Source organism: Scyliorhinus torazame, chromosome 10 (assembly GCF_047496885.1).
Source record: "Scyliorhinus torazame isolate Kashiwa2021f chromosome 10, sScyTor2.1, whole genome shotgun sequence".
Taxonomy (NCBI): Eukaryota; Metazoa; Chordata; class Chondrichthyes; order Carcharhiniformes; family Scyliorhinidae; genus Scyliorhinus; species Scyliorhinus torazame.
In genome coordinates this window covers 101843713-101871091 of record NC_092716.1, presented here as the reverse complement: position 1 = coordinate 101871091, position 27379 = coordinate 101843713, and the positions used below count along the sequence as shown (strand labels likewise).

At 48.4% G+C, this 27379-nt stretch overlaps 1 protein-coding gene across 2 annotated transcripts in view; it reads left to right on the top strand.

The window, feature by feature from the left end:
* Nucleotides 1–27379, top strand: part of cfap263 (cilia and flagella associated protein 263) — a 98429-nt gene that overhangs the window by 49041 nt on the left and 22009 nt on the right. For both annotated transcript variants that reach the window (XM_072518524.1, XM_072518525.1), the window contains exons 2-6: nt 3403–3526; nt 4451–4615; nt 6118–6273; nt 14084–14164; nt 27031–27186. In XM_072518524.1, coding sequence (XP_072374625.1) covers nt 3403–3526; nt 4451–4615; nt 6118–6273; nt 14084–14164; nt 27031–27186 — 682 coding nt within the window. The remainder of the gene's footprint in view (nt 1–3402; nt 3527–4450; nt 4616–6117; nt 6274–14083; nt 14165–27030; nt 27187–27379) is intronic.

The following is a 27379-nucleotide window of genomic DNA, read 5'->3' as shown; positions in this document are numbered from 1 at the left end:
GAAAGCGGCAGTGGGGCAGTCATTGGTACCCGCAATCCCATCCCTTCACACGACCTGGCCTCCATCTTTACCCAAACTGACTCTTGATCCCACCCACCAACCCAACACCTTCTCTGCATTCTCTGCGCAGGTTCAGCAGCCCCAACCCCGCTGAAGGCCGGTCCCTCTGTAGGGCCATTCTTCGGTTGCTCACCACCTTCCCTGCCCATATAAATGACAAAATCATGCTTTCCACCCCTACAAAGAACGCTTTTGGTAGAAACACCGGCAGGCATTGAAACAGGAACAAGTGCCGTGGCAAGATATTCATCTTCACTGATTGCACTCGCCCAGCTAATGACAGTGGGAGACTGTCCCATCTCTGTAGGTCTGCCTTCACCCTGCTCACTAGGCTTGTAAAATTTAGCTTCCAAAGCTGCGCCCAAATCCTTACCACCTGTACCCCCAATTGGCTGAAATGCGAATTTGTCAGCCTAACCGCCAACACCCCCAAATTAGTTCCCCTCCCCGGTGGGGTGACCGGAAAACATTTGTCCTGATTCGGTATATACTTTTGTCCTGATTCGGTATATACCGAGAAAAAAACTCTGAATTGCTTTAGTATCCCCATTGTGTCCCCCATCGTTGGGACCGGATCCGTGACATACAGCCAGATCCGTGACATACAGCAACAGGTCGTCGGCACACAGTGACACCCTGAGCTCCTCTCAACCCTCTCATAATCTCCCTCCATTTATACAACCTCTTCAAGGCGATGGCCAAAGGCTCAATCGTCAACGCGAATAGGAGAAAGGACATAGGACATCCCAGCCTCATTCCCCTATGCAGTCGGAAGTAGCCTGAGCTTACATTATTTGTCCGGACACTATCCTTTGGCTCTTGGTACAACAACTTAACCCACAACACAAATTTCGGCCCTATCCTGAATCGCTCCAGCACCGCGAACAGATACCTGCATGCCACCCTCTCAAAGGCCTTCTCTGCATCCAGTGCTCCCCTCTGCCTGAGACAACACCACATTCAACAGTTGCCGTACATTGGAAGACTATCACCTATCCTTCACAAATCCCGTCTGATCCTCTCCAATGACCTGCAGCAGACACCCCTCCAATCTGAGTGGCAACACCTTCACTAAAGTATTTGCGTCCACGTTCAAGAACGACATTGGTTGGTATCACCCACATTCCATCGGATTCCTATCCTTCTTCAAAAGGAGTGAAATGGAAGGCTGGCTCATCGTTTCTGGGAGCACTTCCTGAGCCACCACATCCTCAAATGCTTCCACCAGCAGTGGGACCAACATGTCCGCGAACTTTAAATAAAACTCCACCGGGAACCCATCTGGCCCTGGTGCCTTTCCATCTGCATATTCCCAATTGCCTTCCTGACTTCCTCTGCCTCCAGTGGCTCCTCCAAGCCCTCCTGGTCATTCTCCTCTACCCTTGGACACTCCAACTCCTCCAAAAAATTAACCATCTCTGAATCATCCTCAGAGGCTCTGAGCTGTACAAACACCTTATGCACCTTCTCCGGGGCGAAAACCAACTCACCCCCCTCTCCTGTATGGGAATGATTTCCTGGGGTGCCGCCTGCCACCTCAACTGGCACGCCTCCTTCTCCACTATTGACTGATTAACTCAATCAAAAATACTGGACTCCTATTTGTAAGTTACATCACAAAAGAGATGCGGGGAGTGGATGGGAAAATGGAGTTGCAACCAAAACTTAGCCATGATTGTACTGAATGGCGGAGCAATCACAATGGGCTGTGTGGTCTACTCCTTCGCCTTTTCTCCGTGGGTCGGCATAGTGGTGCAGTGGTTAGTACTGCTGCCTCACAGCACTAGGGACCCAGGTTCAATTCCGGCCTTGGGTCACTGTCTGTGGGGAGTTTGTACATTCTCCCTGTGTCTACCTGGTTTCCTCCCAACGGTCAAATATGTGCAGGTTAGGTGGATTGGCAGTGCTAAATTGCTTCTTAGTGTCCAGGGATGTGCAAGTTAAGATACGCGGTTATGGGGATAGGGTGGGGTGGACATGGGTAGAGTGCACATTCAAAGGTTTGGTGCAGACTCGATGGGCCAAATGGCCTTCTGCACTGTCGGGGTTCTACTTCTTGTGCAAGTTTTCAGTAGATAGGTGGCCTTGAAGGTGAAATCGCACACTTCTCCCAGCTTTCCAGTGGGCTTCCTTCTCCCTGCCACAGAAAGATGAATCTTCCAATGTCCTTTGAATGTAATTTTACTCAATCTTCTGAGTATCTATGAACCGCCTTCCAGCAGCAAGGCCCTAGCGACTCCTTGGTGCTTAAATCTCCACAATTTCCATTCTTCGAACCAGATCCTTGTGGCTAACAGCAAACTGTCTTTTCCTCTGCTTTGCAGAGCTATTTGCAGTCCATCTCTCCAGGTCTCTGAGTTGGTGAGTCTGTGTCCAGAAAGACGAGCTGTGCCTCTTTTGTGTCAAGGTGCGAAAACTGGCACTTGATTTTCTTTAGGTATTTGGCTGGGCCTCTCTCCCCATGACAACCAAATCACATGGGCAGAGATTAGTATATTTCACCAGGACATCCTGTTTTACCTTAAATTAAAGGAGACATTAAAAACAGAACTGTCTTATAAAGTTCCACATTCATAACACTAACATAGACACGCCTATGGTTACAAAGCACTAAATCCTCTGATTCACCGTGATCAATGCTATTGACAATAGGTAAGAAATCTTATGCCTTTGTGCATCTCCTGTCATCTTATTCCATTTTAAATGCTTATATTAATATTTAAATTTACAATAAAAACTGACAATGTAAACTATTATGCTGTGATTACATCTCCCAGCCAGCAGATCATCATTGGTTGACTAGCAGCATCTGGAATTGTTACCAACATTTTCTCTCATTCTCTTTAAAATTTACCATCAATTTGCTTGAACACTTGACCTCTCTTCCCATCCTGGGAATCACCCATCATCAAGTCCAATGGGTCACGAGCACACCCATGCTGAGTACACCAAGCTGACATTGCAAAATTAGATAGAGATCAGCTCACTGATGATTTTGAAGGTGTTAATTATCCACTACTTGATTAACTGACTGATTGAAGTAGCATAAGGATAGATGCTCCTGTTTGTTTTAATCAGTTGTTAACCAGTGATGCAGATTCTGATCAATCAACGTAAGATTTAATAAAATTGTTGATAATGCGACATTTTAAATCATGATATAGCAAGTCTGCTAATATTGTGATATTTAAGAGGTACTGTAATGTCATGGTGGACTCAAATTAACTATGCACTCCATTTGATATACTTTGAGCAGTTCAGAATTTCTTGTGTAAGCCATGCTTCCTCTTATAAACCTGATAATCTGTGCATTTCAGTGATTTATTTTTCTCTTTAACATAGTACTTCCAATGACGCCTTGCAGATAGAGTCCGATATGCTTGCTAAGTACTATGAACGGTTGGTGCCCAAAGAATTGGCCCTACAAGCCCAAGCTCAAGCACAAGAGCTTGCCCAGTTGGCACAGGTAGTACCCAAAGAGCAGTATTAATACTTTTGCATTGGTTTTTAATGTTTAAAATCTGAGAGAAAGGAACCTGAAATATCTGTAACAAAATTTCATACCTGTTTGATGAAAAGTAGCTCTGGCTTTACAAAGTGATTCACCTGTCATGGTAGTCTATCTTGTGTAGGATGTAGGCCCAATGTTAGTGGTATAATGAAGGAATGTGAGGAAAATCTGAGGTTGAGCGCAACTAAGATTAGTAATCTTTTGCAACTGTTTTTATAATGTTAAGAATATTCTTAATTTTGCCAGGGAAGAGGGTTTCAGCTTTTCATTTGTACGAGAAGAACAGATGGGGAGGGTAGCTATTTGATAGCATGATGGCTGTGAAGAACCTGGCTCACTGTCAGCACCTATGTGGAAAATGGTTTGCTTGCCTAACAGTTCTTTATAACCAACATGTACTTGGAAATTTGCACTCCCTGTATGCTGGCCACGCTGTAAGTCATGGCCTTTATAGGTAGCACATAAATCTGGTGGCAGTGATTTGGATGAATTTGAAAAGTGGAGTTTGAGCTGCCAACAGTCCGTGGCATATTTGTGCCACATGTTTCTAGGACCAGTAAGTGCTTCATGCCTGCAATTTCAGCCAAACTGAGTTCACAGTCCTGACAGTAGCAGTCAGAACTACAGGAAATAATGAGCAGATATTGAGCAAGAGCTTCCCCCAAAAGGAAAAAGGAAACATCAAGGATGAGCTACACCAAGAAACGCATATACTGTCTGAGCCCACTGGCTAAATTAACCTGGGAAATTTGACTTGCAGCCTTCTCAACCGAAGATATGTGGCAGAGGAAAATCTTGAAAAGTTTAGAAAAAAACAATGATTATGTTTTATTATAAAATGTAAAGTTCAGAACTTAAAGTATTTGGTAAATCTTGCAGGGCCGGTCAAGGCATCGATCCAGGTCTCGCATTGCGACAGTAGAGCGTCTTTTGACTTTAACAGCAGACCAGAAATGCAACATTGCTTATAGAGAACTAGAGGAAACAAAAGAGGTATTAGCAAAGATGAAGCATGAATCAGACCACTCAATTCGGATTTTACAGGTAAGTGACAACACAAAGCCATGCTGTTCAGTCTGCACATATCAGTGACTTGACTCTAAACAGATACTGTGAAGCAGCTAATACTGTATTTCAAATATTCATATCTCTCAAATGCATCTAAAACCAAATTAGAGGTCTGTCATTGCTAAAGTATTCTATCTAAACTGCTGGTTTGTGATTTGCACATTAAAAAATAGATGGAATCATGGAATGTAATTCCAAAATAGGAGAAAAATATTTTGAATCGCAAGTAAAGATTAAAGAGAATACTAGCGTGTTGGAGATAGAGGATGACATGGAGGAGTAAAAGACAGAATTTATTTAGTTAGAGTTAAGAAATAATAGAGGTATAATTACACTTCTGGGTATATTTTATAGACCACCGTCCAGTGAGAAAGATATAAAGAGAACATTTGCAAGGAAATTACATGGAGGTGCAAGAACTATAAAATAGTGATAATAGGGGTCTACTTCAATTGTCTTATATAGACAGGGTTAGGAATAGTGTAAAACTCAGCGAGGGGGAAGAGTTTTTGAAATGTGCTCAGGAAGTGTCATCTTGATCAGTACTGTATTTTCCTGGTCCAATTAGGAAGGAAGTATTGCTGGATCTGGTTCTGTGAAACGAAGTGGGTCAAGTGGATCAAGTATCAGAAGGGGCACATTTAGGGGACAGTGATCATAGAATCATAAGCTTTGGGTTAGCTGTAGAAAAGGACAAGGAGAAATCTAGAGTAAAAATATTTAATTGGTTGAGGAGCAGCTTTCGTGCGTTGAGAATGGATCTGGCCCAGATGTTTTTGGAAATATTTTTATTGTGATTCTAACGATTTATTACAAAGTTTACAAGAAGGAGAACACCCCCCCACACACACCAATCACATATAGTAACAGGAATAACCCCCTCCCCCTCACCAATAACAGCTAACCCCGCCCCCAACCCACAACTGTATGATTTAGTATTTTATTGGTTTCGCATTTTATATGACATGTCTTATAGTGTTTTAGTTATTTGCATGTGACAGCACCCTCCGAAAACTGGAGACGGAGATGTACATGCAGGGTACCCAGATAACCCCGTCTCTATCCCTGTCCCCCTTTAGATGTGCATTGGCTCGGCTTGTCCGCCGGTTTTATTTACATGTTTCCATCTGTGTGTGTGTGTTGGGGGGGGGGGTACATTCTCATGTGGAAAGCTAGGGCCACCAAAGTCAGATTTCCCTGGATGATGGAAGAGATAGTGAAGAAGCTGAAAAAGGGGGTTCATGTCAGATGTTGATAATACAAGCGAGAACCAGGTTGAATATAGTAAGTTCGGAGGGAAGATAAAAATTAAAATATGAGAAGTGGAGGAAGAATATGAGAAAATTGATTGCTGGGAATTTCCTCTGATCTGCATTTGCCCTGTTGTCATAACTGAGTCTCAAGAAAATTTCTGGCTACTGTCTTTGTGACTGCTCAAAGTGCAAAGTTCTTTAACTCGGTATGTTTTTTTTCTCTAGGCTACGCTTGAGGAAGCTGAGTTTGCACTGGCTGAAATTAAAAAAGCAGTCAATGAGTTTGAACGCGATATCGGGAGCTTTGCACAAAGCAAGAAGAGAAGCACAATTGTAACTGAGACTCTCTTTAAATATTTCGAGGACAAAATCCATGCAAAAGTGAGTCCGATATCAAAAATTAGCAAATCCAGCAATCAGCCCAGAACTAGCGAGCATGAGTAATAGGTAGATGTAGAACTGTCATAAATCACCAAATGAGACAGTGGGTTGCTTTTCTGAGTAGATGCTGGCCAGGTATATCAGGAAATTGAAGTCTGTGATTTTCTGTTCATCCGATCAGAGCAGCAGCCTTTACCCCATGATAAGTAAGGAGTGAAGAGGGTAGTAGCAACTTCAGAAGGATGCAGGCAGACTGGTGAAACGGGCAGACGCATGACAGATGACATTTAACGCAGAGAAGAATGAAGTAATACATTTTGCAGGGGGAGGGGGGGGAAATACATGCACTAAATGGCACAATTTTAAAGGGGATGTAGGAACAGACAGAATGTTCAAATACACAAATCTTTGAAGCTGGAAGATAAAGTTCATAAAGCTGTTTAAAAAAAGTAGATGAAATACTTTTATACAGAGTCAGATCATTCAAAAGCAAAAATGCAACTAGAATTTTTATGCTACTGTACCCCTGTAAAGAATGCAAAGAGATTTACTAGCATGGTACCAAGGATGAGGGGGTTTCAGCTATCTGAAGAGATTAGACAAGATAGGATTGTTCTCCTTGGAGCAGAGATGAGCAGGAAATATTTAATAGAGACTGAAAGAAGGGATACTTAATAGAGGTTAGAAGGTTTTATTATTCATTTATTATGTTGTTGGCAAGACCATCCCTAACTGCCCTTGAGAAATTGGCGAGCAGTCTTCTTGAACCACTGCAGTCCATGTGATGAACATCCTCCCACATTACTGTTAAGTAGAGAGTTCCTGGATTCAGACCCAGAATATATTTCAAAGTCAGGATGGTATATGACTTGTGCTTGCTGCTGCCGTGTTCATCTGTGTGGTAGAGGCCCTGGATTCTGGGAGGTGCTAGTGAATTGCTGCAGTACATCTTGAAGATGGTGCACACTGTTGCCACTGTGCACTGGTGGAGGAGTTAATGTTTAAGTTGGTGATTGGGATGCCTTTCAAGCAGGTTGCTTTGTTCTGGATGCTGTCAAGCTTCTTCAGTGTTGTTGAAGCAGCACTCATCCAAGCAAGTGGAGTATTCTATCACACTCCTGACTTGTCCCTGGTAGATGGTAGAAAGGTTGCTAATGAGTCACTCATTGCAGAACTTTGACCTTCTCTTGTAGACAATGTATTTATGTGGCTTGTCCAGTTAAGTTTATATTCAATGGCAAGCCCCAGGATGTTGATGGTGGGTAATTTAACAATGGTAATGCCACTGAATGTAAAGGGAAGCTGGTTACACTTTCTCCTGTTGGTACTTGTGTGGTGTGAATTTTACTTGCCACTGATCAGCTCTAGTCTGAATGCTGTCTAGGTCTTGCTGAGTGCAGGCACAGACTGTTTTATCATCTGAACACTTGTGAATGGATCTGGACACTGCAGTCATTAGCTAACATCCCTAGTTCTGACAAAGTGAAGGACGTTGATGAAGCAGTTGAAGGTGATTAGGGCTATGGTACTACCCAGAGGGACTCATATTGTGATATCCTGGAGCTGAAATAATTGGTCTCTAACACCCACAATCATTATCCCTTGTGCTAGATATGACTCCAACCAAGGGAAAATTTCCCCCCGGTTCCCATTGACTTCAGTGTTCACTTTGGGCTCCCTGATGCCCCATTTGGTCAAATGCTACTCTGATGTCTAAGGCAGTCACTCTCACCTCATCTCTGGAATTCAGCTCTTTTGTCTATGTTTAGGCCAAAGCTGTATTGAGGTCTGTAGCTGAAAGGCCCTGACAGAACCCAGTCTAAGCATTGGTCAGCAGGTTTTTGGTGATTAAATGCTGCATGACAGTATTGTTGATGATTCCTTCCATCACTTAGCTGATGATTGGGAGTAGAACTGGGGCGGTGATTGGCTTGATTGGATTTATTCTGCCTTTTTAGACATACATGGGCAGTTTTCCACTTTGACAGATGTTGTAGCTATAGTGGAACAGCTTGGATAGAGGCAGATCTAGTCCTGGAGCACAACCCTTCAGCACTACTGCTGGGATTATATTGGGCCCAAAGTCTTTGCTGTATCCTTTATGCTCAGCCATTTCTTAATGATATGTAGCATGAGTCAAATTTGCTCAACACTGGTATCTGTGATGGTGAGGACCTTGGAGACTGAGATGCACCAATCACTTGGTACTTCCAGCTGAAGATGTTGCAGATGCTTCAGTCTAGTCTTTTGCACTTGAGTACTGAGCTCTGCTTTTACTGAAGGTGTTGATGTTAATGGAGTCTCTCCTTCTAAGATGTGAGTATGACCAACTGAGCAACAGCTGGCTCTTAAAAGCACTGTTCCCAGGGCGGCATGGTGGCCTACGGCGCTGAGGATCCGGGTTCAATCCCGCCCCTGGATCACTGTCTGTGTGGAGTTTGCACATTCTCCCTGTGTCTGCGTTGGTTTCCTCCGGGTGCTCCGGTTTCCTCCCACAGTCCAAAGATGTGTAGGTTAGGTGGATTGGCCATGCTAAAATATCCCCCTAGCGTCCAAAGGTTAGGTGGGGTCATGCGGATAGGGTGGGGGATTGGGCCTAAGTAGAGTGCTCTTTTAGAGGGTTGGAGCAGACACGAAGGGCCTAATGGCGTCCTTCGGCGCAGTAGGGATTCTATGATTCAACACTGAGTTCTAGATTTCGACAAGAGGAAACATCCTCTCCACGTCCACCATACAAGGCCCCTCAGGAGCTTGTGTGTTTCAATCAAGTTGCCTCTTGTCTGAACTCCAACGGAATCAAGCCTAGCCTGCCTAACCTTTCCTCAGAAGACAATTTGGTCATTCCAGGTATTAGTCTGGTAAACGTGTAGTGTCTCCCACCCGCCCTCCTCCTCTAACCTAATAATAAAACCCATTGGTCTGAGGTAAGTACCATATTTTATTATATTATTATTATTTTTTATTAAAAATTTAATTTAGTTGTTAGCCAGATCTTGGTAGAAAGTTAGAGGAATGGCAGGGAAGGGAGTGCAATGTTCCTCCTGCAGGATGTTTGAGGTGAGGGATGCAGTTAGTGTCCCTGCTGATTTTACCTGCAGGAAGTGCTGCCATCTCCAGCTCCTCCAAGACCGAGTTAGGGAACTGGAGCTGGAGTTGGAAGAACTTTGGATCATTCGGGAGGCAGAAGGGGTCATAGATAGCAGCTTCAGGGAATTAGTTACACCAAAGATTGGAGATAGGTGGGTAACTGTAAGAGGGACTGGGAAAAAGCAGTCAGTGCAGGGATCCCCTGCGGTCGTTCCCCTGAGAAACAAGTATACCGCTTTGGATACTTGTGGGGGGGACGACTTACCAGGGGTAAGCCATGGGGTACAGGCCTCTGGCACGGAGTCTGTCCCTGTTGCTCAGAAGGGAAGGGGGGAGAGGAGCAGAGCATTAGTAATTGGGGACTCTATAGTCAGGGGCACAGATAGGAGATTTTGTGGGAGCGTGAGAGACTCACGTTTGGTATGTTGCCTCCCAGGTGCAAGGGTACGTGATGTCTCGGATCGTGTTTTCCGGGTCCTTAGGGGGGAGGGGGAGCAGCCCAAGTCGTGGTCCACATTGGCACTAACGACATGGGTAGGAAAGGGGACAAGGATGTCAGGCAGGCTTTCAGGGAGCTAGGATGGAAGCTCAGAACTAGAACAAACAGAGTTGTTATCTCTGGGTTGTTGCCCGTGCCACGTGATAGTGAGATGAGGAATAGGGAGAGAGAGCATTTAAACACGTGGCTACAGGGATGGTGCAGGCGGGAGGGATTCAGATTTCTGATAACTGGGGCTCTTTCTGGGGAAGGTGGGACCTCTACAGACAGGATGGTCTACATCTGAACCTGAGGGGCACAAATATCCTGGGGGGGAGATTTGTTAGTGCTCTTTGGGGGGGTTTAAAATAATGCAGCAGGGGCATGGGAACCTGGATTGTAGTTTTAGGGTAAGGGAGAATGAGAGCAGAGAGGTCAGGAGCACAGATTAGACGTCGCAGGAGGGGGCCAGTGTTCAGGTAGGTGGTTTGAAGTGTGTCTACTTCAATGGCAGGTGTATACGAAACAAGGTAGGGGAACTGGCAGCATGGGTTGGTACCTGGGACTTTGATGTTGTGGCCATTTCGGAGACATGGATAGAGCAGGGACAGGAATGGATGTTGCAGGTTCCGGGGTTTAGGTGTTTTAGTAAGCTCAGAGAAGGAGGCAAAAGAGGGGGAGGTGTGGCGCTGCTAGTCAAGAGCAGTATTACGGTGGCGGAGAGGATGATAGATGGGGACTCTTCTTCCGAGGTAGTATGGGCTGAAGTTAGAAACAGGAAAGGAGAGGTCACCCTGTTGGGAGTTTTTTATAGGCCTCCTAATAGTTCTAGGGATGTAGAGGAAAGGATGGCAAGATGATTCTGGATAAGAGCGAAAGTAACAGGGTAGTTATTATGGGAGACTTTAACTTTCCAAATATTGACTGGAAAAGATATAGTTCGAGTACAATAGATGGGTCGTTTTTTGTACAGTGTGTGCAGGAGGGTTTCCTGAAACAATATGTTGACAGGCCAACAAGAGGCGAGGCCACGTTGGATTTGGTTTTGGGTAATGAACCAGGCCAGGTGTTGGATTTGGAGGTAGGAGAGCACTTTGGGGACAGTGACCACAATTCGGTGACGTTTATGTTAATGATGGAAAGGGATAAGTATACACCGCAGGGCAAGAGTTATAGCTGGGGGAAGGGCAATTATGATGCCATTAGACGTGACTTGGGGGGGATAAGGTGGAGAAGTAGGCTGCAAGTGTTGGGCACACTGGACAAGTGGGGCTTGTTCAAGGATCAGCTACTGCGTGTTCTTGATAAGTATGTACCGGTCAGGCAGGGAGGAAGGCGTCGAGCGAGGGAACCGTGGTTTACCAAGGAAGTGGAATCTCTTGTTAAGAGGAAGAAGGAGGCCTATGTGAAGATGAGGTGTGAAGTTTCGGTTGGGGCGATGGGGAGTTACAAGGTAGCGAGGAAGGATCTAAAGAGAGAGCTAAGACGAGCAAGGAGGGGACATGAGAAGTATTTGGCAGGAAGGATCAAGGAAAACCCAAAAGCTTTCTATAGGTATGTCAGGAATAAGCGAATGACTAGGGAAAGAGTAGGACCAGTCAAGGACAGGGATGGGAAATTGTGTGTGGAGTCTGAAGAGATAGGCGAGATACTAAATGAATATTTTTCGTCAGTATTCACTCAGGAAAAAGATAATGTTGTGGAGGAGAATGCTGAGCCCCAGGCTAATAGAATAGATGGCATTGAGGTACGTAGGGAAGAGGTGTTGGCAATTCTGGACAGGCTGAAAATAGATAAGTCCCCGGGACCTGATGGGATTTATCCTAGGATTCTCTGGGAGGCCAGGGAAGAGATTGCTGGACCTTTGGCTTTGATTTTTATGTCATCATTGGCTACAGGAATAGTGCCAGAGGCCTGGAGGACAGCAAATGTGGTCCCTTTGTTCAAAAAGGGGAGCAGAGACAACCCCGGCAACTATAGACCGGTGAGCCTCACGTCTGTAGTGGGTAAAGTCTTGGAGGGGATTATAAGAGACAAGATTTATAATCATCTAGATAGGAATAATATGATCAGGGATAGTCAGCATGGCTTTGTGAAGGGTAGGTCATGCCTCACAAACCTTATTGAGTTCTTTGAGAAGGTGACTGAACAGGTAGATGAGGGTAGAGCAGTTGATGTGGTGTATATGGATTTCAGCAAAGCGTTTGATAAGGTTCCCCACGGTAGGCTATTGCAGAAAATACGGAGGCTGGGGATTGAGGGTGATTTAGAGATGTGGATCAGAAATTGGCTAGCTGAAAGAAGACAGAGGGTGGTGGTTGATGGGAAATGTTCAGAATGGAGTACAGTCACAAGTGGAGTACCACAAGGATCTGTTCTGGGGCCGTTGCTGTTTGTCATTTTTATCAATGACCTAGAGGAAGGCGCAGAAGGGTGGGTGAGTAAATTTGCAGACGATACTAAAGTCGGTGGTGTTGTCAATAGTGTGGAAGGATGTAGCAGGTTACAGAGGGATATAGATAAGCTGCAGAGCTGGGCTGAGAGGTGGCAAATGGAGTTTGATGTAGAGAAGTGTGAGGTGATTCACTTTGGAAGGAATAACAGGAATGCGGAATATTTGGCTAATGGTAAAGTTCTTGAAAGTGTGGATGATTAGAGGGATCTAGGTGTCCATGTACATAGATCCCTGAAAGTTGCCACCCAGGTTGATAGGGTTGTGAAGAAGGCCTATGGAGTGTTGGCCTTTATTGGTAGAGGGATTGAGTTCCGGAGTCGGGAGGTCATGTTGCAGCTGTACAGAACTCTGGTACGGCCGCATTTGGAGTATTGCATACAGTTCTGGTCACCGCATTATAGGAAGGACGTGGAGGCTTTGGAGCGGGTGCAGAGGAGATTTACCAGGATGTTGCCTGGTAAGGAGGGAAAATCTTATGAGGAAAGGCTGATGGACTTGAGGTTGTTTTCGTTGGAGAGAAGAAGGTTAAGAGGAGACTTAATAGAGGCATACAAAATGATCAGGGGGTTGGATAGGGTGGACAGTGAGAGCCTTCTCCCGCGGATGGAAATGGCTGGCACGAGGGGACATAACTTTAAACTGAGGGGTAATAGATATAGGACAGAGGTAGGTTCTTTACGCAAAGAGTAGTGAGGCCGTGGAATGCCCTACCTGCTACAGTAGTGAACTCGCCAACATTGAGGGCATTTAAAAGTTTATTGGATAAACATATGGATGATAATGGCATAGTGTAGGTTAGATGGCTTTTGTTTCAGTGCAACATCGTGGGCCGAAGGGCCTGTACTGCGCTGTATTGTTCTATGTTCTATGTTCTAAACCTTCTCTGAATTACCTTCAAACATATTTGCAATGTTCCGTAAATAAGGTGACTGATCCAGTACACAGTGCTCCAACTGTGGTCTCACTCGTGCCCTGTACGTCTGAAGCACAACCTCTCTACTTTTGTAATCAATTCCCCTCAGAAGAAGCAATATCATTCTATTAGCTTTCCTAGTTACTTGCTGTACCTGTAAATCTGCCTTTTGTGATTGATGCAGTAAGACACCCGGATCCCTCTGTACTTCAAGAGCTCTGCAACCTCTCATTATTTCGATAAGATCTTTATTCTTTTATTCTTCCTACCAGAATAGCCAATTTCACATTTTCCCATATTATGCTCCATTTGCCATATCTTTGCCCATTCACTTAACCTATCTATATAGTTTTGTAGCTCATTAGGTCCTCTTCACAACCTATTGGCCTACCTATTTTTGTTTCTCAGAAAATTTGGCAACCATCCCTTCAATCAATTCACCAAATCATTTATATAAATTGTAAACACTTGAGGTCCCAGCACTGCTCCCTGTGACACACCACTCGTTACATCTTGCCTGAAAAAGACCAATTATGCCTACTCTCTGCTTCCTGTAGTCCAGCCAATTTTCTCTCCATACCAGTATGTTACTCCTTGTAATATGAGCTTTAGTTTCCTTTGAAAGGAATAACCTTTGATGTGGCACTTTATCAAATGCCTTCTGGAAATCTAATTTCCCTTCATCCATAGCAGAGGTTACTTTCTCAAAAGACTCCCAGAAGTTGATTAAACATGATTTCCCTTTCACAAAATCAAGATATGAAGGTACTGAGTTGTCTTGTAGTTAATGTTCTCAGTAAATATTTTGGATAGTGACCAGTGTTAGCTGTGATGTTTCCTACACGCTGCCCTGTCTGATTGTTTCCTTTCTTCTCAGGAAATGCTGATTGATAAGCTGCAACTGAAGAATCATGCATGGAAGATGCTCAAGGCTAAACTGCACCAACAGCTCCGACTGGTTTGTAAAGGGAGGGTGGCAGGCAGGAACACAGTTATCACAATATAATTTCTGAGTTACCACTGTCAATCAATTTTCTCATTACCTTCTCTTTTGAATGCAGCAGTAAGGCTGCGAGTTACCTTTTTAATTTGTGATATAAATTCAATGAATTGCATCATTTGAAAGGAGCACTTTGAGATGTCCGGTAAAGTACTAGATAAATCACAGAATCACAGAAGAGGCCCTTCAGCCCATCGGGTCTGCACCGATGCATGAAAAAATGTCTGACCTGCCTACCTAATCCCATTTATCAGCACTTGGCCAATAGCCTTGAATGTTATGATGTGCCAAGTGCTCAACCAGGTACTTTTTATAGGATGTGAGGCAACCCGCCTCTACCACCCTCCTGTGCAGTGCATTCCAGATCGTCACCACCCCCTGGGTAAAAAACATTTTCCCTTATCTCCCCCCTAAACCTCCTGCCCCTCACATTGAAGTTATGTCCCCTCGTAACTGGCCCTTCAACTAAGGGGAACAGCTGCTCCCTATCCACCCTGTCCATGCCCCTCATAATCTTATCCACCTCGATTAGATTACCCCTCAGTCTTCTCTGCTCCAGTGAAAATAATTCAAGCCTATCCAACCTCTTTTCATAACTTAAATGTTCCATCCCAGGCACCATCCTGGTGAATTGCCTCTGCACCCCCTCCAGTGCAATCACATCCTTCCTATAATGTGGCGACCAGAGCTGCACATAGTACTCCAGCTGTGGCCTCAGCAAAGTTCTTTACAGCTCCAACATGGTCTCCCGGCTTTTGTAATCTATGCCTCGATTGATAAAGACAAGTGTCCCATATGCCTTTTCCATCATCCGATTAACCTGCCCTTCTGCCTTCAGAGGTTTATGGACAAACACGCCAAGGTCCCTTGTTCCTCAGAACTTCCCAGTGTCAGGCCACTCATTGAATACTTCCTTGTCACATTACTCTTTTCAAAGTGTATCACCTGACACTTTTCAGGGTTAAATTCTATCTGGCACTTTTCTGCCCATTAGAGCATCCTGGGCGAAATTCTCCGGAAACGGCGCGATGTCCGCCGACTGGTGCCCAAAACGGCGCTAATCAGACGGGCATCGCGCCGCCCCAAAGGTGCGGAATGCTCCGCATCTTTGGGGGCCGAGCCCCAACCTTGAGGGGCTAGGTCGGCGCCGGACACATTTCTGCCCCGCCAGCTGGCGGAAAAGGCCTTTGGTGCCCCTCTAGCTGGCGTGGAAATGACATCTCCGGGCAGCGCATGCGCAGGAGCGTGTGCGGCCGCTGACAGCTTCCCACGCATTCGCAGTGGAGGGAGTCTCTTCCGCCTCCGCCGTGGTGGAGACCATGGCGAAGGCGGAAGGGAAAGAGTGCCCCCACGGCACAGGCCCGCCCGCGGATCGGTGGGCCCCGATCGCGGGCCAGGCCACCGTGGGGGCACCCCCCGGGGTCAGATCGCCCCCCCCAGGACCCCGGAGCCCGCCCGCACCGCCTTGTCCCGCCGGTAAGGTAGGTGGTTTAATTTACACCGGCGGGACAGGCATTTTAGCGGCGGGACATTGGCCCATCCGGGCCGGAGAATCGAGCGGGGGGGCCCGCCAACCGGCGCGATTCCCGCCCCCGCCGAATCTCAGGTGCCGGTGACTTCGGCAACCGGCGGGGGCGGGATTCACGCCAGCCCCCGGCGATTCTCCGACCCGGCGGGGGGTCGGAGAATCTCGCCCCCTGTCTATATCTGTAGAAATGCAAGTTTCTCTTCAGTGAAGAAAGATTGGTGTATATCTCAAAGCACTTCACATCCAAGTTACATTTAAGTGAAATGACTCGTAGAATTGGCAAATATTGCAGCCATTTTGTGCACGTGTAGTATTATCCCACAAGCACCATTAGCCATTTGGACACAGGAAATAGAATGGAATAGTTGGTAGGAAATAGATGCAACAATAACTTTTATACTACAGATCACCTTGGAATAAAGCATCCCAAGGTGCTTCTTCACAGGATCATTAGCAAACAAAATTTGGCAGTGGGCCAAATAGAGATATTAGGACAAATGGGCGAATAAAGTAAAAGCAGATAACTGCAGATGCTGGAATCTGAAACAGAACATACTGGACAATCTCAGCAGTTCTGACAGCATCGGTAGCCTTGTGGATAGCACAATTGCTTCACAGCTCCAGGGTCCCAGGTTCGATTCCGGCTTGGGTCACTGTCTGTGCGGAGTCTGCACATCCTCCCCGTGTGTGCGTGGGTTTCCTCCGGGTGCTCCGGTTTCCTCCCACAGTCCAAAGATGTGCGGGTTAGGTGGATTGGCCATGATAAATTGCCCTTAGTGTCCAAAATTGCCCTTAGTGTTGGGTGGGGTTACTGGGTTATGGGGATGGGGCGGAGGTGTTGACCTTGGGTAGGGTGCTCTTTCCAAGAGCCGGTGCAGACTCGATGGGCCGAATGGCCTCCTTCTGCACTGTACATTCTATGATAATCTGTGGAGAGAGAAGGGAACTAACATTTTGAGTCTGGATGACTCTTCGTCAAAGCTACCAACAAGGATGGGGCTGTTTGTTGTGTGGCACACTGACTTCTGTCTTGCAGAGCCTGTGTGCCACTTCTCAGACAGTTGCTCCGAGCTTCTCCTGGATCATAACCCCACCACCGAGCATAAAGCCACTGTTTCCAGGATTGTCACTGACCTCATCTCCTCTGGGCATCTTCCCTCCACAGCTTCCAATCTCATAGTTGCCCAAACCTAGACAGCCTGCTTCTACCTCTTCCCCCAAATCCACAAACAGGATTGTCCCGGTAAACCCACCCAGGTCCTGTTCCTGCCCCACCCTACTCACTTCTTCCTATCTGGACTCTATACTTTTTCTTCTTGTTCAGTCCCTTCCCACCTCCATCCATGATTTCTTTGATGTGCTACAACATAACAACTTCCAGTTCCGGCCCTAAACACCTCTTTACTATGGAGTCCAATGCCTCTATACCTCCATTCCCCACCATGATGGTCTGAGGGTTATCCTCTTCTTCCTCAAACAGAGGCTTGAACAATCCCCATCCACCACCACTCTCCTCCGTCTGGCTGTCACTGAATAATTTCTCATTTATCATGTCTCACTTCCTCCAGACCAAACGTGTGGCTATGGGTACCCTCTAGGGTCCTAGTTTTGCCTGTCTCTTTATGGGGTATGTGGAACATTCCCTGCTCCAGTCCTACTCTGGCCGCATCCCACAACTCTTATCGGTACATCGACGACTGTTTCAGTGCCGCTTCATGTTCCCGTCTGGAGCTGGAAAATGTATTAAGTTCACTTCCAATTTCCACCCTTCTATCACCTTCACATGGTCCATTTCCGACACTTCCCTTCCTTGACCTCGCTATCTCCATTTTGGGGGATAGACTGTCCACTAGCATACATTACAAGCAGCTTTGACAAAGAGTCACCCAGACTCGAAACGTTAGCTCCTTTCTCTCTCCACAGATGCTGTCAGACCTCCTGAGATTGTCCATTATTTTCTGTTTATGTGTGGGCCTAATAAAGCTTGGTCAAAAAGGTAGGTTTCAAGAAGCATTTTAAAGGAAACAGAGGTGGAGAGGCAGGGAGAGAATTCCAGGGCTTAGGGCTCATAGACAGCTGATGTTTCAGCTGCCAATGATAATTTTGGGTGCACAAGAGGCCAGAGGTCTGAGAGTTGTAGGGATGAGGAAGTGGCAAAAATAATGACGGATGAGGCAATGGAGGAAAATAAACACAAATATGTGAATTTAAGGTTCTAGGTATTGCCAGACTGGGACCCAATATGGGATGTCACAGTATTAGAGTATTGAAGTCTGAAGCCAACAAAAGCATTGATGAAGATTTCAGCAGTAGATGGGCTGAGGCAGATCCTCCGCTTCACCGCAAGCACACTCACGCCCGTGGATTTCCCAATGGCATGGGGGTGCCCACAATGGAAACCCAATTGGCCAGCTGCTGGGACGAAGGATCCCGCTGCCAGTGCGCCGCACCCATTTGAGACGGAGAATCCCGCCCAAGGCCTGCGGGCTTCTCAATATTTACGCAGTGAGTTCAAAGATTAGTTCCTTTATTTTTAATTTTGCTGGTTGAGGGAAGAATATTGACTAATATTATGGTTCTTTAATGTATACTTGACCTACCAGACCAGTCAGAGGGGTTTGATTTAATGCTGAGAGTTTTGCATCTCCGGCTGAAGTCAGTGCCAGGATACCTGCATCCTTTCAAAAAAAAGTCAGTGAGTTGTGGGTACCATACAAGAGTTCTGCTGCAGCTCACAATTTCTGGAGAAATAGATGGGCCCAATATGAAATGAAAATTGAAATGAAAATCGCTTATTGTCACAAGTAGGCTTCAAATGAAGTTACTGTGAAAAGCCCCTAGTCGCCACATTCCGGCGCCTGTTCGGGGAGGCTGTAGATATAAACTGTAATATAAACTGAGATAGTCAGTAGGTTGCCTGGGGGAGGGAGGAGAGTGCATCCTGGAGTCAGGCAATGGTGGATGGCAGCAGTCTGTTTATGGAGCCAGAGGAATTACTATTCTTTCTGATCCACAAAAGCTGTCCCCCCAAATCTTATTGGCATTTGGTGAATTGGCCACAAACAATCCCTTTAAGGGCTGCTGATTTGACCACTCGCCACCCAGTGCAAAATGGGGGCGTGTACTTGGCAAATATTCCACCCAGTTGCACCTAAAGGTTATAACTGCAACCCGAGAGCCAGGGGAGAGGGTTGTGCAAAAGAGCTAGATGACCAGAGAATGAGAGATACAAGGAAGAAGTAGCAAGAAATAGTGAGATCTTGAGAAAGACGTGGTACAGAGGGGTAGAACAGGAAGAAAGTGATAGATGGAATAGATAGAGATGCCCAAGAGCCTTGTTGACATAGTTCAGAACATCAGGAAAATTATGTTGTGCCAATGAGTCGGAATGCAAGTTTTGAACTATCCGTTTCCTATTTCCAAGTGGAGAACATGCACATGTTCATAAAGTGATATTTACTCCATACACTCGGCGTAAATATAGTAAGCAAAGAATGGATTAATAACTAATAATCTTAAAACAAAGAAAAATATAGGAGATGGTCAAGAGTCCGCTTCATTCAGTTGACGGCATTCTTGCCCCATGTTCCAATGCTGTCCCAGATCTTGATGACGCAATCAAAGTTTATAATTTCTGTTGCACTGACGCAGTGTTGCATTATCAGATGTGCCATTCTCTGAATGAAACCATGAACGGTATCCCTTTCAGATGGTAGCAGTATTTGAAAAAGAATAAAGGGCGCGATTCAGCGACCGCATTGCAGGTGGCGCGGATCTGGGCGTGTTGGGTGAATAGCGGGAGAGGGCAAAATCGTGGTTCGCGGGAACCATTTTGTGATTCACCAGACCCACTCTCAGTGGTGAGTTCTGGATCTCGCTTATAAATGGCGAGAATATCATTAACCCTAATTTTCATTCATTTAAATCTCATTAATGAGATTGAAGTCAAATGCAACAGCCTCCCGGGAGTTACCCAACTCCCAGCATAAAGTCACGCTGGCATTGTTTAGTACTCCTTTTCAAAAATGTGAAGCTGGTGTAATGGTTACTGAGAGGAAGTGTGGAGGAAATATGCTCTTTTCATTTATTGGCATGCAGTTCTAAGGCACCAGAGATGCTGCCCCAGTGCTTGTGGGGTGTGGGGGGGGGCCTTCAAGGGGGTTGGGCTTGGTCGGGGGCTGGAGGGGTCCAGGCCGGGGGTCGCCCCTGGGCGGGGAGATGGGTGGCTCTGTGTCTGTGAAGCCTTCAAGTCATCTATAAATATTGTGGAGACCTATATCGGGACACCACAACTGCAGCTTGTCTGTTCTACCAAACTCTCACAGGACAGAGCAATGCTGCAGCTTCTCTCCTGAAAGTCAATTTCACCCCCTTTGACTGTGAGCAGCTGAAGGCTATTTCAAATAAGGGATTAGCCTTGTTAGTTGTGAGAGTACTTCACGCACCTGGGGCGGGATTCCCCACTCCCGCGCCGAAGTGGCCGCGCCGTCGTGAACGCCGTTGAGGTTCACGACGGCGCGAAACGGCCCCTTTCCCGACCGATTCAGGCCCTGACAATGGGCTAGGATCGGGGCCGCGTCATCTACACGCGCCAGGCCTTGTCGCCCGCGTAAAGGCGGCGGCGCATAGATGACGCGGCCGGCGCCGCATAACTGGCGTCATCCGCGCATGCGCGGGTTGGCCGGCGACAACCCGCGCATGCGTGGTTGCCGTCCTCTCTAAGTCCGCCCCGCAAGATGGCGGACGGATCTTGCGGGGCCGCAGAAGGAAGGAGGTCCTCCTTCAGAGAGGACGGGCCAACAATCGGTGGGCACCGATCGCGGGCCACCCCACATTTGAGGTACCCCCCGGTGCAGGATCCCCCCTCCCCCCCCCGCAGGCCGCCCCCTCAGCGTTCACGCACTGCTCACGACGGCAGCGACCAGATGTGGACGGCGCCAGGGGGAACCCGCCGTTTTGGCCTGGCCGCTCGGCCCATCCGGGCCTGAGAATAGCGGGGGTGCCGGAGAATCGCCATTTTGTGTGTCTCCGGCGATTCTCCGGCCTGCGGCCCGTGGAACTCAATGCGGCCGTTCCCGCCGCTTGGGAGAATCGCGGGAGGGCGTCGGACCGGCGTCCCGGGAAATTTTGGCGGCCCAGGCGATTCTCCCAACCAGCGCGGGAGTGGAGAATCTCGCCCTTGAACTCTCAAGTGCCTCCTTGAAGCACAGGTGCCATTACGATGATTAACACACTGCATGTCCAGCAACCTTTGATGCCTGAACTGTGTGTCTGAACTCTCGGAGAGTCAGCATCACAGCATCATAGAGGCGGCTGCCAACAATCAAACCTAAAAAGGGCTTCACTACTTGAGGACCCTCTTGCAGTCAAATGGTAAGTGTCTGGATGAGTGGAGGACAGCTGAGTATGGCCTCCCTCATGTTCCAAGCAGAGGTCTATGGTCTAGGGGCTCCTGATGTGGCCGGGGGCAAGTATGCAGAGCAAGGGTTGCCAGCACAGTGTCTCGCAGGGTGACACTCTGAGAGAAGGTGGGACAGACATGGTAAGGGCGGGGTGGCTTGGGGGATTTGAGGGTTCCCGGATGGAAGCCTAACTGATTGTTTATCTCTTTCTTTCTCCAATTCCTTCCAGATAAAATAAAAATGTTTGCTTGTGTGGATCCCACAAAGGCTGCCCTTGCTGTGCGATGGCAGTTGAGGTGGGTAGAGGCTGTAGAACAGTGTTTTTCAAACTTTCTTTCCGGGGACCCATGTTTACCAACTGGCCAACTTTCGGGACCCATGCCGGCCAACCTTCGGGACCCATGCCGGCCGACATTCGCGACCCACGCCCCCCGACCTTCGCGACCCACGCCGGCCGACCTTCGCGACCCACCATTTTCTCTTACGTGTTTGCTGCTGACAAAATGGAGGAATCGCAATCGCTCCCAAAGCACGTGATGGCGACATTTGGGGGCCGTGACCTGCTCTCTGCCTCCCTCAGGCAGGAAGATTACAGAGAATTTTTTAAAAACCTTCTGCGTCTCCGATTGCGCAAATTCACAGACTTCAGCCGCAGCAGCCGGCTTTTATATTCAATTTTAACTTATTTTTTGTAAATTGTAACAATGTTGTTGCAAGCCACGTTTAATCAGAGACCAAAGCCCATGCCATCGTCAGACTCTTCAGATTCTTCCTGTTTCTTCTCTTCCTTTTTCTCTTCAGCAGCAACAGGGACAGTGGTGGAAACAACTGCTGCAGCAGCTGGGGCACTGCTACCAGCATCAATGTTGCAGATCAGATTATTGACGTCAATATTAGCCAATGCCTTGGCAAACAGACTAGGCCAGAAAGGCTCAATGGTCACACTAGCTGTTATAATCAGGGCATTTAGTTTGTCTTCGGTGACAGTGACCTCGTCGTCATGCAGGATGATTGTGTTGTAGATACAGGCGAGTTCCGAGGTGGAGGCCATGGCGCTGGCTCTCTGCAGGTGCATCCGATGGTGCTAGTCGCCGGGAGGAAACTCGGCCGTAGCTTCATTCAGAAGAACTGAACACTTCCGAACCGGGCCGAGCGAGCAGCAGCCGGATTTTAACTATGCCAGCTGCGAGAGGCCTTTTTTTACCGTATTAAAAAAATGAGGCTGCACTGCGCATGCGTGCCCGCTCATCTGTGCCATACCGATGAGCGGGCACGCATGCACAGTGCGGCCGCATTTTGTTTATATGGTAAAAAGGCCGCTCGCAGGCGGCATAGTTAAAAGCCGACTGTTGCGTGCAAATTTGCGCAATCGGGAGCGTCGCGACGGACGGCTCTCGCGACCCTCCCGACACGCCCACGGCCCACCCACGGGTTGCACCCCCGACTTTGAAGATCACTGCTGTAGAAGGCAGCAATGACAACACAGAATGAAGGGGGCACCACGTGTAAGGGGGTTGTAGCACACCCTAAAGACCCGGCCGCCCATCAGGCTGAGGAAGGGACCACAGGGAAGGCCAGTGACGGCCATAGGTGTGAAGACGTTGTTGGTCCTTCCATAAGCTGATGGACAGCATATGCCGCAGAAGACTGCGTCTCAGCAGGGATACAATGTGGCACCTGTGCCACGTTTTTGTGGACACGTGCTGTTTAGCACAGGGCTAAATCGCTGGCTTTGAAAGTAGACCAAAGCAAGCCAGCAGCACGGTTCGGTTCCCGTAACAGCCTCCCCGAACAGGCACCGGAATGTGGCGACTAGGGGCTTTTCACAGTAACTTCATTTGAAGCCTACTTGTGACAATAAGCGATTTTCATTTCATTTCATTTCATTCACATGGCACCCTGTGGAGGAGGAGAACACCCCCTCCTGTTGGCTGTGAAGGGCACTGCAGCACTAACCTTCTATGCGACTGGGTCATTCCAGGGCTTGAGCAGGGACCTGTGTGGTATCTCGCAGTCACCCAGCCACAGGGGCATCCAGCAGGTGACTGATGCTCTATATGCCCAGGCATCAGACTACATCAACTTTGACCTGGACCAGGCCCACCAAGATGCCTGGGCTGGAAGATTTGCCGCCATTGCTGGAATGGCCCATATCCAGGGTGTGATCGACGACACGCATGTCGCCCTGCGAGCACCGGGGCATCAGTGAGTGCCCTAGATTAACAGGCAGAGGTTCCATTGCCTGGATGTTCAGATCGTGTGCAATCACCTCCTCAGAATTAAGCATGTGTGTGCCCACTGTCCTGGGAAAATGCATGACAGCTACACCCTGGGGCACTTGGAGTCCCCGGCATCTTCGAGGACCACCCCAAGATGACGGGTTGGCTCATGGGGAACCAAAGATACCCGCTGAGGTCATGGCTGATGATGCCACTGCTGAGGTCTGAGACCGAGTCAAAGACCTGATACAATGAAACCCGCACTGCCACCAGGGCTGTCATTGAGTGGTGCATCGAGCTGCTCAAAACGCGGTTTCGATGCTCAGACCGCTCTGGCAGTGGCCTGCACTACATCTCTTCCCCCCCCCCCCGAGGATCACCCAATTGGTGATATTCTGCTACGCACAGGAGCGGGGTGACATGCCTGGAGGAACACGTGACCTCATCTGAGGAGGAGCAGCCGGACAGGAAGGACTTGAGGGCGACCACGTGGTGAAGCCGGAGGATGGAGGACACGCTGAGGGGATGGTCTGTCATGTCAGGAGGACCAAGGAGGCCCTCATTGTCTCTAGATTTCCTAGGACGTGGCTGAGTGTGTCAACTCAACACCCCCCCACCCCCCCCCAAAAATCATCTCTCTGCTGACAGCGCACTCGCACCCATCACCATGACAGAGTTTGCATCGGGGGCGTTTGATTTTGGACTGGTGGGTGGGGGGGGAGAGAGAGAGAGGTAGACTGGTGGGGGTGGGAGAGAGAGACTGGTGGAGAGGCAGGGGGAGAGACGGGGGGTGGGGGCGCAGGTGCGGGCAGGCCTGCTATGAAGATTAACATGACAGAAGCTTCACATTTATCAGGTGTGACAAGAGTGAACATTTTATTGTGACAAATCTCCAATCCCCCTAGCTACAGATGGTGGCCTCACCAGTGCCCACTTTTCTCTCTTCTTGATCTTCCGTGGTCTACTACTGCATCTCGGTGTGTCCCCAGGATGCACATCAGGGACGAGATTCTCCGACCCCCCGCCGGGTCGGAGAATCGCCGAGGGCTGGCATGAATCCCGCCCCCGCTGGTTGCCGAATTCTCCGGCACCGGATATTCGGCGGAGGCGGGAATCGGGCCGCGCCGGTTGGCGGCCCCCCCCCCCGTGCGATTCTCCGGCCCGGATGGGCCGAAGTCCCGCTGCTAAAATGCCTGTCCCGCCGGCGTAGATTAAACCACCTACCTTACCGGCGGGACAAGGCGGCGCGGGCGGGCTCAGGGGTCCTGGGGGGGAGCGCGGGGCGATCTGGCCCAGGGGGGTGCCTCCACGGTGGCCTGGCCCGCGATCGGGGCCCACCGATCCGCGGGCGGGCCTGTGCCGTAGGGGCACTCTTTTCCTTCCGCCTTCGCCATGGTCTCCACCATGGCGGAGGCGGAAGAGACTCCCTCCACTGCGCGGAAATGCCATCAGCGGCCGCTGACGCTCCCGCGCATGCGCCGCCCGGAGATGTCATTTCCGCGCCAGCTGGCGGGGCACCAAAGGCCTTTTACGCCAGCTGGCGGGGCGGAAATTCGTCCGGCGCGGGCCTAGCCCCTTAAGGTTGGGGTTCGGCCCCCAAAGATGCGGAGCATTCCGCACCTTTGGGGCGGCGCGATGCCCGACTGAGTTGCGCCGTTTTGGGCACCAGTCGGCGGACATCACGCCGTTTCCGGAGAATTTCGCCGCAGAGGTTCATAGTTCCTAGAATTTACAGTGCAGAAGGAGGCCATTCAGCCCATCGAGTCTGCACCGGCCATTGGAAAGAGCACCCCACTTAAGCCCACACCTCCTCCCTATCCCCATAACCCAGTAACCCCACCTAAGCTTTTAGGACTCTAAGGGCAATTTATCTTGGCCAATCCACCTAACCTGCACATCTTTGGACTGTGGGAGGAAACCGGAGCACCCGGAGGAAACCCACGCAGACACTGGGAGAACGTGCAGGCTCCGCACAGACAGCGACCAAGCCGGGAATCAAACCTGGGACCCTGGAGCTGTGAAGAAACTGTGCTAACCACTGTGCTACTGTACTGCCCTGAAGATGGAGCCAGCCTGCTGCTCTCCGCGCCCTGTGGCCTTCAATGTCCTTGGCGGACGCCCTCTTAAGGGCCTAGAGCCCGGGAGGGGCACTGGCCGACTTACCCGTGCCAACCGGTTCTGCTTGCTGCCCTTGAGGTGCACTGGTGTTAGTAGCGGGGGAGGGGGGGATTCAGAAGAACTGGAGACCACCATAGTCTCCTTGGTGAAATGCCCGGTGTTAGGCTCCAGTGCTTCCTCCTCCCTGAGGGTGCCCTTAGGGCCCTGGGTGACTCCATGAGATGGAGGGGCAACGAGAGTGACCTCCAGAAGTCTCTGCGTCATCTGGCACTACCGGTCTTGGAGGCTCCCCATTGTCTGCACCATGGTGTCGCCGCCCTCAGCGCTGGTCCTCGGTAACTACGCCATGCTCTGGAGTGCCTTGGCAATGTCCACCTATGTCGAGGACCACATCAACTGGGACATGATGTTGAGGCCCTCAGCCATGGTTATCACAGACTGAGCCATTCCTTGAACAACATCATTCAGCCGTGGAAGCCATGCTCCAGGGTTTCTACTCGGTCACCACCTTAGCAGTGTTGACCTGGGTGCCATGTATTGCTGGCACCATCCTCTGCCCCTGAAGGCTTTGGAACTCCACCAATTGGCCTTGCAGTGGCTGGAATGTCGCTGACACCCCCTCCTGAATCTCACAGTTCTGGCCTATCATCTGCATCCGCTCTGGGAGAATCTTGTCCAGAGGCTCGGCATCTGTCTGGGACCTAGCTGTGTCATGGGATCCAGCCGATCTCCGACTGCTGTCTTCCTTGGATGTTCCTGCCTCCACCTGATGTGCCTCAGCAACTGTGTGGTGCTCACCAGATTGCGCCCTCGAAGCCTGTACACTGATGTTGCCCATCGAGGTGTGTGCCTCTGCGCTGGTGGAAGGTGCAGGTGATAGCTGTGACACAGCCGGTGTTCTCCTCTGAGCTCTCCTCTAAGGCGTTCCCTTGGGTGGCGGGAGAGAGCAGCAGAGAGAGAGAAAAGCAATAGAAAGAAAAAAATTGTTTAAAATCTCCCACAATAATTAAAAGTTGAAGGAATGAGATTCCACACTTACAAATTTATAATTATAATTTCAAAGAGATTGCCATGTCATTAAAAGATTACTGAGATAGAAATGGATAAGCCATTTTGTGGTGAGTTTCCTCCAATATCGACACCATTATGCCATTTAATACACCATTATGCCATTTAATACATTTAGGGGGAGCCAAAATGCTATTTTCATGCAGCTTACAGAAAATGCTGTATCTAACACAGCAACTTCCAGATTTTCACATTCAACTGCTTGCTGGAAGTTGTTCTCCAATTTCTGCATTAATCCCAGTCAGTATCATTAGCCTCACAGCTATTTTCACAACAAAGTCTGACCAAATATAATTTCTTTCTTTTAATCTCTGATTCTCCTCCTCCAGCTAGCACTAATAATCGGTCTTAAAATAGAGTTGTCAAAGCTTGGGGTGAAGATTGGCTGTTCTTTCTGTCAGTAGTTGTGTTATAATGTGGTTTGGTGAAAGGGGCGAAAATAACCAGCAAAAACTGAGAATATTTTTGAGTATTTCTTTCTGTACCTAGAAAGAGGAGGCGGGGGAGGTATTGCGGGAGGTCGACTTTCATCAGCTGAAGATCGAAAACAGCCAATACTTGAAGCAAATTGAACAGTACAATCAGGACCTCCTGCAGCTCAAAGTAATGACTGGGAAAACTCAGTTGGTTCTCAACTCCTACAAAGTAAGTTTTTTTTAACAAACAATTTTATTGAGGTATTTTAGGCATATACAAAAAGTGACATTGTACAGTACAAAAAAAAGTCAAGTCACAAATTAAACATAGTGCAAACCACGGCTCTGATCACGCAAGGACCTGCCTCAATATCCCCCTACTCTACTCTACTCTACCCATCCCCCCTCTCCCCCCCCCACCC